This window comes from Rutilus rutilus (genome assembly GCF_951802725.1).
Source record: "Rutilus rutilus genome assembly, chromosome: 17".
Classification (NCBI taxonomy): domain Eukaryota; kingdom Metazoa; phylum Chordata; class Actinopteri; order Cypriniformes; family Leuciscidae; genus Rutilus; species Rutilus rutilus.
In genome coordinates, this window is record NC_140230.1 from 10857811 (window position 1) to 10870582 (window position 12772).

Genomic DNA, 12772 nt, shown 5'->3' on the forward strand with positions numbered 1-12772 from the left:
ACTAGGTTTTTCCTGGTCTGTGCTGGAATTGTTTTCTTAAACTGCAAAATAGCATCAGGGAACGTTTGCGCCGGAACACGCCTCCTCTTTTTGCTGAACCGCCCCCGCGAGTTCATTCCCTAATTTACCTACGTGTGTCTGTGGAGGGAAAAGTCTGCTGTGCGTCGGGTGCAAAATAGGAATGATACATGCGTCGGTGTACAAAGTCAATTGCGCTGGGTGTAAGATATGGCCCCTAAAGTCTGAATTGGGAGATATAAACATTTTAGGTTACAACTGTAACTGTTGCTTTTTCTGCCACCACAATGCTTACGCAACTGCTGTGTCTGCTCCCAAAAGGTCTACATGCTTATGCTTCTAATAATGGCTAATTCACATCGAGACCAATAACAACAAATGAGAAAATTACTGATATAGTCACCATTGTATTGTGCATCCATTGCATGTCGCATTTTATTAGGACTTGATTTAAAGCTAAGGGTTGAAAAGTTTGTGTGTGTGTGTGTGTGTGTTTTCGTAGGTGCATGTGACTGTATTATTGCTCCAGGTTTTCACGTGCACAGACATGACTGCTGCAGTTTATTGTTGCACGCAGGCCGATACCAAACCCCCATACGGTTTTCATCTGACAGCTCTCTGTGTATTGATCCTGTACCCTTTTGAATGCCTCTGGGCTGTGTAATTAGTCCCATGTGAGGAAACAGCCTGGTAACCAGAGCACTGCGTTCCACCAGCACTCTCATGCACTAGACTTTAGTTCTCCCTAAAGAACGTACATAATTCAGACACTCCCATAGAACGTACATAATTCAGACACTCCCATTACATCAGAGAGCACACACTCGTAAAGCATATTAGTATGAAAGCGCTAATCTAGAATCAGATTCCGACCCCATACAATACTGATCATGGTGATCATAGCGCATTTTCTGATTATGTGCAGTATTTCCAGGTGAAACAGAACATTTAGGTGGAAATGTTTGGTGGAGCTTGATAGGCATTTGATTGGATAGTGAAAAATTAGGCTATGGTTTTATTGGTTAACAGTTATGTTTAATTTTAAGTTAAGGCTATGTTTTTCCCCCGGCCACTCAACATTTTACATTTATTGATCTTGTACATGCATTGCAGAGTTAAACATTTGGTTTTCTGTGATGTGTTTTTACTGCAAATTGTACTGATTTGTCAAAAAGATTATGCTATCTAGCAACAATAAAGTGCAATTACAAAAATCACTTCTGAATCTTGGAAGCATCAGGAAGAATATGTCAAAAACTACAAACCAGTCAATTATGTTTTATATCCAATGCCAATACCATCAGTTACAATGGCGCTTAAAATAATGCAAGCAGACGAATACTTTGATTGAACAAATGCTTTATTATTATTGAATTATAATTTGTATAAATTTTTTTATTGGAAATACAGTACTCAAAGATTATTTTTTCAAAGATTACGGTTGGCACGATTTTTTTGATACGTTTTTTAAATAAGTTAGTTAATTACGCTCTATTTTGTTTCAAGTTTGTTTTCATGTCTTTTATTTTGTAGTTCTCATAGTCATGTTTCATGTATGTCATGTGATTCCCTGTTCCCCTTGTGTGATCCTGTCATGTGCTTTTCTAATCTCATGTGTCATGTTCTGAATGGTTCTCTTGTTTCAAGTGTCTTATTTTTATTGGTTCCTTTGTTTCATGTGTCATGTTCCCATTGGTTGTCATAATTATGGGTCCCCCTGAATCATGTGTTTAAGTCTCATGTATGCCTTGTAGTTGAGTATTTGAGATTGAAGTATGTAATTGTGGCGAACAGGACGAGGTCGAGGGCCGTGAGAGAGCGGCCCGAGGCCGGTGGCGTGATTGCTGATGAGCGACACCTGTGAGACGCACCGGTCTCGATCTTCGCAATCGTCGCTCCTCCTTTTATGCTTCCGCTCCTCCGTGAGAGATACGAGACTGGTGCGTCTCACAGGTGTCGCTCATCAGCAATCACGCCACCGGCCTCGCTCCGCTCTCTCACGGCCCTCGACCTCGTCCTGTTCGCCACAGTAATGCTGTAAAGTAATGTGTTCCATGTTCCATGTTCAGTTGTTCAATTGTTCAATGGTTCCGTGTTCAAGGTCATTGTTTCAAGTCGATTTGTTGTTCACTCAATCACTCACTCATTTTTGTTTGGTTTCATGTTGTGGATTTAATTTAAAGTTTATGTTTCATGTTTTGGATCATGACTTATGTAAATAATCTACACTTGGGTTCTCTTCACCATCATCCTAGTCTGCTTCCATGTCAGCATTGTGACAATGGTACAGCATATTGTATTAAAGGGCCCAGAAGCATATTTCTTAAGCAAACAGGGGCAATTCTGATTTCATGTTATCTATATCTTTACTTGGTGGTACAGTACCACAAGCTGATTGTTCAAATCTTAAGCTCAGGGTAATTTTTTATATCTATTAAGATATTTTATGTCAGTTTCGCATACTAAACTTTTGTTTGCAATTTATGTTTGTATATTGTATTTTCAGTTGGTAGAGCATATAGCAAAACATTTTGTCTGAAATGGGTAGACCATGATTCTTCCTCTTGGCTTAAATTGTCATCCACACACATTCCAGAGCTGTGGTTGAAGCTGTAGACATGTGTGTGTCTGTGGCCAGACGAGAGCTACTCCTCCCTGCAGAAGCAGCTTTGAGTGGACTGCTGTTTACACTGAGTCCGTACACATCGGTCACAACCATTCATCATTTGTTTTGAATGACAATATTAAAAGAAAAGTAACATTTTATGATTTGTAGCAATTTTTCCCCCCATTTCAGCCTTCAAAGACAAAATGCACTATGTTTTGATTTGTTTTAGCTGTGCCAATACCACACACCCCATGTGTGATTAGCATAAATGTGTCATCTTAAAAAACAACCCATTCAGGAAGTGTTGCAGGGTAGACAGCACTCATTGATTCTTGTGGTCTTTTGCAGAATGTGTATGTGAACATCAGTCGGATCATGTCCGTGGGGAACAGGCTGCTGGAGTCGGGTCACTATGCGACCCAGCAGATTCAGCAGATCTCAGGTCAGCTGGAGCAGGAATGGAAAGCGTTCGCCGCCGCGCTGGACGAAAGGAGCGCACTGCTAGAGATGTCTGCTAACTTCCACCAGAAAACTGACCAGGTGAGGCCGAAACATGCCAACACATACCTATAGATGGCTGCCGTCACATCATCCAGGTGTTGGTGGTTGAGGAGAGATTCGCTTGACATGATTGTAAAGTACTTTGGGTTTACAGAAGTACATAGGAAATGCGCTATATAAATACTTCCTTCCTTCCTTCCTTCACTCACTCGCTCGCTCACTCGTCGCTCACTCACTCACTCGCTCACTTGCTCACTCACTCCTACAGATACATTGAGCATACAAACAAACTAATGCATAATGATCACCGTTGCACACAGATAAAGGTTTTTTTTTTTACATTTACATTTACATTTACATTTATATATATATATATATATAGAGAGAGAGAGAGAGAGAGAGAGAGAGAGAGAATAGAGAATGATGTGTTGGTAATACTTCACTTTTGAAATGGAATACAATGAAACTCCAAAAATAATGATTCCAAACACGTTTTACAAAACCTCATCCCACCCCTTTCATCCCTCTCCTTTTATTCAGACAAACAAGTTGGTGGAGATTTGTGGATGCAAATGTTTTATGATTGAATCATTGGTGATTGTTCAGAGAATTGTCACTTGAATACCAAATATATGTCTATGTGCTATATAAAGGATACATGAAATCCATTCCTTTCATATTTCTTTCCTTTAACTTCTCTTTGAGCGTTTATTATCTGCTGTCAGCATCAATTTTAGACTGACATGCCATTCATTCAGCTTTAAATGTGCTCCCAATAAGACATGACAAAAATAGACTGGATATGTGTACAGACAAATTGTAAAGAATTTTTTGTTTTGTTTTACCTAATTAGGACTATCAGTATAGTAATCATTCCTGTCTGTGGTAAGATATCACAGATGTACTGTATATTTGGCCAGTTTCATATAACCAATAACTCAATATTCTTATCTGTTTTCTAGTATATGAGCAATATGGACTCATGGTGTAAGGCCTGTGGAGAAGGAGATCTTCCTTCTGAGCTGCAGGACCTGGAAGACACCATCCACCACCACCAGGGTCTCTATGAACACATCACCACTGCCTATTCTGAGGTATGAATCTCTGATCTCCATTGAATTGTAATAAATAAATTCCGTTGCAGATCTAGGCAGGTGGAGCTGGGGGAGGTGAAGGGTCTAAGATGAACTCTGATAGTGTGCTGCAGAAACAGCTTACCGCGAACACTGAACCAGACTGTTTAAATGTTGAGCAAGCAATCTCATTGGCTGCAGAATCATTCCGTGATAATGTGATTGCTAACAGATTGCATGAGAAGGACCGATCAGCCTTTGCCATCTATTGTTTCATGACTAGATATTCAATTGAAGGTAGGAATTTCTTCTGTCTGTAAGATGTTTAAGTGTTGATGTGTATTACCTGTACATCCTCAGGTAAGTCAGGATGGCAAAGCCCTACTAGATAAGCTCCAGCGCCCTTTGACCCCAGGCAGTGCAGATTCGCTGACGGCCTCGGCTAACTACTCTAAGGCGGTGCACCACGTCCTGGATATCATTCATGAGATTCTGCACCACCAGAGGCAGTTGGAGAACATCTGGCAACACCGCAAACTCCGTCTTCACCAACGGCTACAGCTCTGCGTCTTCCAACAGGATGTCCAGCAGGTCAGACACTTATTCGTAACTAACTATACTTTATACACATACTACTGCAAATACTGTCGGTACGGATTCAGTTGGATTTATTTAATCAGTCTTATTTGGGAAGTGAGAGATGTGCAGATTGTATGAGGTGTCAGAGCGTTTCACTAGACATCTGTGTGAATTTTTTTTTTTTTTTTTTACTCTCACCCACTTCCCACAAGTTTCATCCCCCACATGCCTGTTCCCGCTGAATTTTACTTCTTACTTGCAGTGATTTTGTTCTGCCTTCTCTTGCTCAGTTTAGGTCAGATTCCAACAGTCGCACGTCATTTTACCCATTGAACCAAAAAATACTAATAGGCTATATATATTTGCATTGCATTGCATTTATCAAAGGTGACAGTAAAGACATTTACATTTATAATAATAATCTGAATAGTGTTTATCTAAATGTATCTAAATGTTTCTTGAGCACCATATTAGCAGATTAGAATAATGTCTGAAGGACACTGAAGACTAATGACTGCTGAAAATTCAGCTTTGCCATCACAGGAATTATTATTATTATTATTATTATTATTATTATTATTATTATTTAAAATATATTAAAGTAGAAAAGTTATTATTATTGAATTGTAATAATATTGTACAATATAACAATTTTTACTATATTTATAATCAAGTAAATGCAGCCTTTTGGAGCATGAGAGATGAAAAAATCTTGGACTCCGAACTTTTGAACAGTATATGTATCATGAAATAATCCTTAAACATTTTTTTTTTTTTTTTATGCAAAAGTGAATGATAAGCCAGTTTAACATTTCGTTTATGCTTAGTCATATAAATAAATGGTAACCCTTAACAATAAGGTCTCATTTGTTAACATTAGTTAATGTAACTAACACAAACTAACAATGAGCAATACATTTGTTACAGTATTTATTAAACTTTGTTAATGTTAGTTAATAAAACATGCAATTCATTGTTTTTTCATGTTAGTTCACAGTGCATGAACTAATATGAACAAATACAGCTTTTTATTTAAATAATGTATTAGTAAATGTTGAAATTAACATTAACTAAGATTAATAAATGCTGTAGAAGTATTATTCATTGTTAGTTCATGTTAACTAAAGTAGTTAACTAATGTTAACTAATGAAACCTTATTGTAAAGTGTTACCAAATGAATGAAATGTCACATTGTGGGCGATTGTAAAACAACAACAAAAAACATCCTTAATATAATGTAATGTCATTAATCACAAACTGATTATTGAGTTTGTGTATGAATATAATATATATGGCAATGTGGCATTAAAATGAATCCTGCTCATGAGGTGCATCTGGTTGAATCTCTTCTTCTCTTTTTCTGATTATCTTTATTGAAAAATGGCAGCATATGAATGCCTGTGAGGCATCGTTATGTTGAATATAAAGTGAGTTCATGTCTGTTTGAAATAGGATTTCACTGCTCAGTTGAGAATAGAATATAAATTTGAAAGGGAGATTTTAGGCACCACTGCATTAAATTGTTAAAGGGATAGTTCAACAAAAATGAAAACTGCCATTACGTATTCACCTTCATGTCGTTGCGAACCTCTATGCTGTTATTTTTACTGTGAAATAAATAAAAAGAGTGTTTTTTTCTTTTTTTTTTAAGAACCTCCTCATACAAAAAGGATAAAAAGCACCATAAAAGTAGTCCATATAGCATGTGCACTCTATTCCAGTTGTATCGACTACTTTATGGTTCTTTTATTGTGCTTTTTGTCATTTTTGGTGCCTGACACAGCCTCTGGTTACTGTGAACTGCGGTTTTATGGTAAGGATCTATACAAAGATTTTTAATTTATGTTTCAGAGAAAAATAACAGCATATGTTTTTGAATCAACATGAGGATTTGTAAGTATTTTTTTGGAAGAAATATTTCCATTTTTTCTTTTTCAAGTAAGACATTTTAAATGGATAGATAATTCTGAAAAATTCTGTCATATCTTTTACAACAACATTCAATTGTGTCTCTCTATCTCTTTCACTTTGCAACAACAACACAGCCTCCCTTGTTTCGGCTGCGACTTTCAGCATGTTTCCTATAACAACTCCTGATGTTTACATTTTACGTGGCATGAGAAATCTGATCTGATTTCAATCGGATATGCACAAAAATCGGATTTGGACTGACAGTCTGAACGTAGCCTTTGTCTTTTTTTCTCTGACGCATTCAGTATCAGTTGTCATGGTAACGCTGTTCAGCAGGCACATTATGTTGAGGGTTTGCCCCATAAAATGATGCAGGCATAGGGGACCTCTAAACCTTCCAGACATAAAAAAAAAAAAAAAAAAAAAAAGGAAGCCACGTGAGCAGGAGACTCAACATCTGCACGACAAATGATTTCTTCTAATCACACGTGCGCACATGTGCTGACAGATGCCACCACACACACACACACAGCTCTGAATGTGGCACATTGAGCCAGATCAAAGGTGGCATAATGAAATATGCATGAGCAGAGAGGACTGTTTCGCAGTGTGCTGTGGCGTCTTTTGAGGCGGGTAGAAAGCTTTCATACTCAGCCTGCTCCATCTTGCAGATTTCAAATGTTTAATAAAACATTTAATACTAACCTAAACGCATTATTAATATGTTTTATTAGTAAAATAGCCTATTGCATATGCATTCAGATGCTCATGCAAATCTGTGATAAACAACAGAAAATACCCAATTAGTCAAATTTCTATAAAAGACACCATTATTGAACTCGGACAACAGCATCAGGGTCTTGCTTGCCTAATCTGCAGGATGACCTCACTGCGTGTATAGTGCTGATGTTTATAGAGGTGTTGAGCTGTCGCAGTGACTCCTGCTGCCCCCTGCTGGTTCTACACTACAAATGCAGTTTAACTCTTTTACAATTTTATGAATTTGATAGATGCGTTTAGCCAAAGCAACAAACACTGCATTTAAAATATAATTTATATTTGATCTATTCATTTAAAAAAAAAAAAATGTTTTATCATATCGTGTATTCCCATGAAGGGAGTCAAACCCATGTTGTTGGTACTACTAGCATCATGCTATACAAGTCATAGGAACCCTTACAAAACCCCTACAGTAAAACAGTGGCAAATTAGTCTTAGCATCCACTGTCATCATAAAAGAAATTAAACTAAATGACTGATTCCTGAGAAATGTTTCACTCTCCTCTAAATGTTGTATTCTGCTAGGAATTGCTAGAAAGTGCCATATATTTTGCAATGGCTTTTAAAACATATCCTGTAATCATGAATGGCTGAAAATGGAATGGGAAATTCATTTGCAGGGTTCCCACAGTCACGGGAAACCTGGAAAAGTTCAGGGAATGCTAAAACTGCAATGGTTTTGTTTTGTTTTAACAGTTACATGAAACCTGGAAATATAATTATAATATATATGTAAATAATTTTAAAAGGCCTTGAGGAGTTATGGAAATTTATAAAACCTTTAAAAGTCATGGACATTTCTGTAGAGTTTATTTTCATCATACAGTAATTGCTCTTTGTGTGATCTTTACGCAATAACTTTTAAAAATCCTGATTCTATAATCATGAATGACCTCAAAAGGTGGTCAAAATGGTCAAAAGGTGTGGAAGCCTTGGATGGAGATGCCATGCCATGTTATTTATTTATTTATTTATTTATTATTATTATTTTCTAAATTAAAATTTAAATAGTGAGTCAATACATCATCAATCCTTCTTTCAAAACCTTTTTTTTTTTTTTTGTCTTACCCCGATTCACTATGGTAAGCTTATTTTAAGTGTTTATAGTTTAGACCTAGCAGGATGGTTTTCATGGGAAAATGCATACATGCGTCACTCGCCCGTGTGTGTCTTGTCATATCCATAAATAAAGAAAAGTTTCTCCAGCTACTTAGATATATTTATGTGGTGTGGGATTGTCATAAGTTAGGTGGCACTACTAGCGATAAATGTTGACATGGAGCAGCTAAATATTAAACCTCCGGTGAATAACCCATTTCAAAATAAGATAAACAGAGGAGAATCTGCTGGCAAAAAGAGAACACAACAAAGCTTGTAATAAAATGAGAATCAACATTGGCTTGGCTTGTCGGAGATGGCGAGAACAGGCATTTGAAATGTTGTAAAAGCGATATGGTGTTTTTATTGCTCAACAAGTGAGTAAAGTATTTTATTGAACAGATAAATTGCCATATGTAACTCTCTAACAGAGTTCCTTGTAAAGTATTATCTGTTGTGAAGGCTCATATTCATTCGCACAGTCACGCAGAGCCAAAGCATAACCAAAACAATGTTCTTCCACAAAATGCATGCAATTTTGTTTTTTAACCACAAGAGTTACATAGTGTACCTTTAATTTATTTCAAAATATTAGGTCCTAAGTGTATACACTACACTTTAATTACATTTTACAGTAGTAACAAATAAATGTTGTTTTGTGTATTTTCACATTGGTTTTGACAAAATCCTCAGCTGAAATATGTGTATAATATCATGACTCATTTCGGATGACTTTTTATGAGGCAGGTGGTGGTCCTTCTGACCCTCTCAGCAACATATGGTTATATTCTTCTTCTTCTCGCAGGTTCTAGACTGGATTGAAAACCATGGCGAGGCGTTCTTGAGTAAGCACACAGGAGTGGGGAAGTCTCTGCACAGGGCTCGAGCATTACAGAAACGTCACGAGGACTTTGAAGAAGTGGCTCAGGTAAGGAGGAACAGATGTAAGAGCATCGCTTTGGCTGCTGTCCATCTGGCTCTCTGCTGTTCTCCTCCCAGATTCAAAACTTTTTAGGCCACCTCAGAAATTAGTCAAATGCATATTAACATCCAAACTGCTGCGTGTTTCTCAGAACACCTACACGAATGCAGATAAACTCCTGGAGGCGGCAGAGCAGCTGGCTCAGACAGGCGAGTGTGACCCTGAGGAGATCTACCAGGCCGCACATCAGCTGGAGGACCGGATCCAGGATTTCGTAAGACGCGTTGAACAGCGTAAAGTCCTGCTCGACATGTCTGTGGCTTTCCACACTCACAGCAAAGAGGTAAGTCTTGGAAGAGAGTAGAAATTGGTGTTGGTGGGTGTTGATATGTGTGGGTTGTGTCTGTATTCTACTAGACAGAAATATGTTCCAGAATATGATTTAACATTCACAGCCTTGGACAGTTTCTTGGACTTTTTTAGAAAGTTTTAATAATTTGGAGCCATAGTGGTTATCACACATGCTCTGGACACATTGGGACACAGTACTCATGTGTTTGAACTTGGCCCACAATATTATTTTATTAATTAATCATTTAAAGGATTAGTTCACTTCAGAATAAAAAATTCCTGATAATTTACTCACCCCCACATCATCCAAGATATCCATGTCTTTCTTTCTTCAGTCGAAAAGAAATTAAGGTTTTTGAGGAAAACATTCCAGGATTTTTCTCCATACAGTGGTCATGGGTTAACAACGGTTATCAACGGGTTGAAGGTCCAAATACAGTAGCAGTTTCAATGCAGCTTGAAAGGGCTCTACACGATCCCAGCCGAGGAATAAGGGTCTTATCTAGCGAAATGATCTGTCATTTTTAACTACAAATGCTTGTCTTGCACTTGCTGTGATGCGCCATACATTACTTAATCACATTGAAGGTCACGCGCGACATAGGCGGAAGTACCGACCTAGTGTTTACAAAGCGAACGTGCAAAGACTAAGTCAAACGCCCTTTACAAAATAAATAAATAAATAAAAGGTAAAACAACGATGTTGAAGTTGGAGGAGAAAATTAGATGGAGTTTTTCACCCTACCCTACATTCTTGACCTTTCCAACGTGATTACGGAATGCATGAAGTCGTGGACGTGCAAGATGAGCATTTGTGGTTAAAAAGTGTGTGTGTATATGTGTCATTATTATTATAATTAATTGATATGCAATATATACATATATATATATTTTTTATGACCGATCGTTTGGCTAGATAATACCCTTATTACTTGGCTGGGATCGAGTAGAGCCCTTTGAAGCTTCATTTAAACTGCAATTTGGACTTTCAAACCGTTGGTCCCTGTTGAAGTCCACTTTATGGAGAAAAATCCTGGAATGCTTTCCTCAACATTTTTTATTTCTTTTCGACTGAAGAAAGAAACACATGAACATCTTGGGTGACGTGGGGGTGAGTAAATTATCAGGAATTTTTAATTCTGAAGTGAATTAATCCTTTAATTCATTCATTCATTTATCTTATTATTATTATAATTTTTTTATGTCTTCACTTTCAAAGATGAAAGTATATTTGCAACATAATTGCACAGTATTTGAAAATATACTTGAAAAATACAGAACAAGTTTTGAAAGTGTTTTTAAAAAACACCTGATTCAATTCATCAGCTCATTACTAGAAGCTGCAAGACTTGAATTTGGCGTGACAAATGAGGGAGACATCCAAAATGTGAAGCACTGGTTGTGGTTATCCTACATGCTCCAGAGACATTGAGTCATGCTCATGTGAGTAATGTAGGTTTGAATATTCATGAATATTATTTAACAGTTATGTACACAATCTTTGAAAATATACTTGAAAAATACAGGACAGGTTTAGAACAATGTATGAAAAGTTAATAATATGGGTTTGAACCTGACCCAGAATGTCATTATTATTATAATTAATTGATATGCAATATATACATATATATATATATATATATATATATATATATATATATATATATATATACATACATACTGTATAGTAGTATCCCAATTGCAAATATTAAACATGAGCTTCGTTACGTTAGTGTTTTTTTTATTTTATTTTTTTGGATCTCAAATATGTATAATTTATCTACTTATAATTTCAGAACTCTTTTCTCCCGGTCTATCTATATTCCACAAAATGTGAATGATAATGAATAGACAGTGTGTACATTCATGACATACTTAATACGAACAAACAATGCTCTCTTTAATGCTTCCATATGGCGTAATGTTAGCCATCTGCTATATCTAGCAGGCTGGGTTATGCAGACATCTTTGTTTCTGAGAGTGTGTTTTATAACGGGATGAGTAATGATAAAGGGTTGAAGGCTGGAGTTTTGGAAAAAGAGAAAGGTGGAGATGGAAAAAGACAATGGGGAGGTGTGGAAGGACTGAGCATGGCCTGCTGTGGCAAGAGATACACTCTTTGACATGCCAACACAGGCAGATGGCTAATCCTGTGAGCTCACACAAGACGAAGGCCTTTCACAGGAAATAACAACACCAGCCGTTCGGTGGCAGCCTAAGTGCGTCTGGCTGTGTGTATTGTCATGTTTGTGCATTTTGATATTTAATTTTAGAACGGTTGTTATTTGTTTGAAGAGACCCATGGATCTACACAGATCATAACATTGTGAAGTTGCTAATCTGATTGGCTGGTGATGATGTCATTCTTCTGCAGCTGTGGACGTGGTTGGAGGAACTTCAGAAGGAGTTGCTGGATGATGTTTATGCTGAGTCAGTCGAGGCGGTGCAGGAGCTGATCAAACGTTTTGGTCAGCAACAGCAAACCACCCTGCAGGTCACCGTCAATGTTATTAAAGAAGGAGAGGATCTCATCCAGCAGCTCAGGTACTGACCAATGAGAAAACATTAGTTAAGTGGAAAAAAGTGACGTTCACTTGTTGTCATGAGAATTCTGACAAACACAAACACATATGCACATCATGTAATGGCCTTGGCATCCCATTGACGTCTGCTGTATTAATTATAATTACTAAACTCTAACCCCACAGATGCTTTTTCCATTATTGTGAATTTTTGTTAGATTATTTGGTCACTTTATGAAACTAGTGAAACCAATGCAGGTTTTTCAGGTTTTATTAATAGAGCAAATTTAGCAGGCTACAAAACCATGCACATCACAAACACTAACAATTTACAAATCTGTGATTACAACTTATCTTATTTTGAAGAAACTGTGGTGAAACACCAGTAAATCTGTTACTCTAACGTGT

The 12772-nt window shown here is 37.1% G+C and overlaps 1 protein-coding gene across 7 annotated transcripts in view; it reads left to right on the forward strand.

Annotated features, from left to right (window-relative positions):
- triob (trio Rho guanine nucleotide exchange factor b) overlaps window positions 1-12772 on the forward strand; it is a 163826-nt gene that overhangs the window by 83639 nt on the left and 67415 nt on the right. For all 7 annotated transcript variants that reach the window (XR_014625016.1, XR_014625017.1, XR_014625018.1 and 4 more), the window contains exons 8-13: window positions 2975-3166; window positions 4090-4221; window positions 4561-4791; window positions 9375-9497; window positions 9643-9834; window positions 12217-12386. Coding sequence is in view for 4 of the 7 variants with exons in the window: in XM_084385350.1 (XP_084241476.1) it covers window positions 2975-3166; window positions 4090-4221; window positions 4561-4791; window positions 9375-9497; window positions 9643-9834; window positions 12217-12386 (1040 nt within the window). In the remaining 3 variants the exon portion in view is untranslated. The remainder of the gene's footprint in view (window positions 1-2974; window positions 3167-4089; window positions 4222-4560; window positions 4792-9374; window positions 9498-9642; window positions 9835-12216; window positions 12387-12772) is intronic.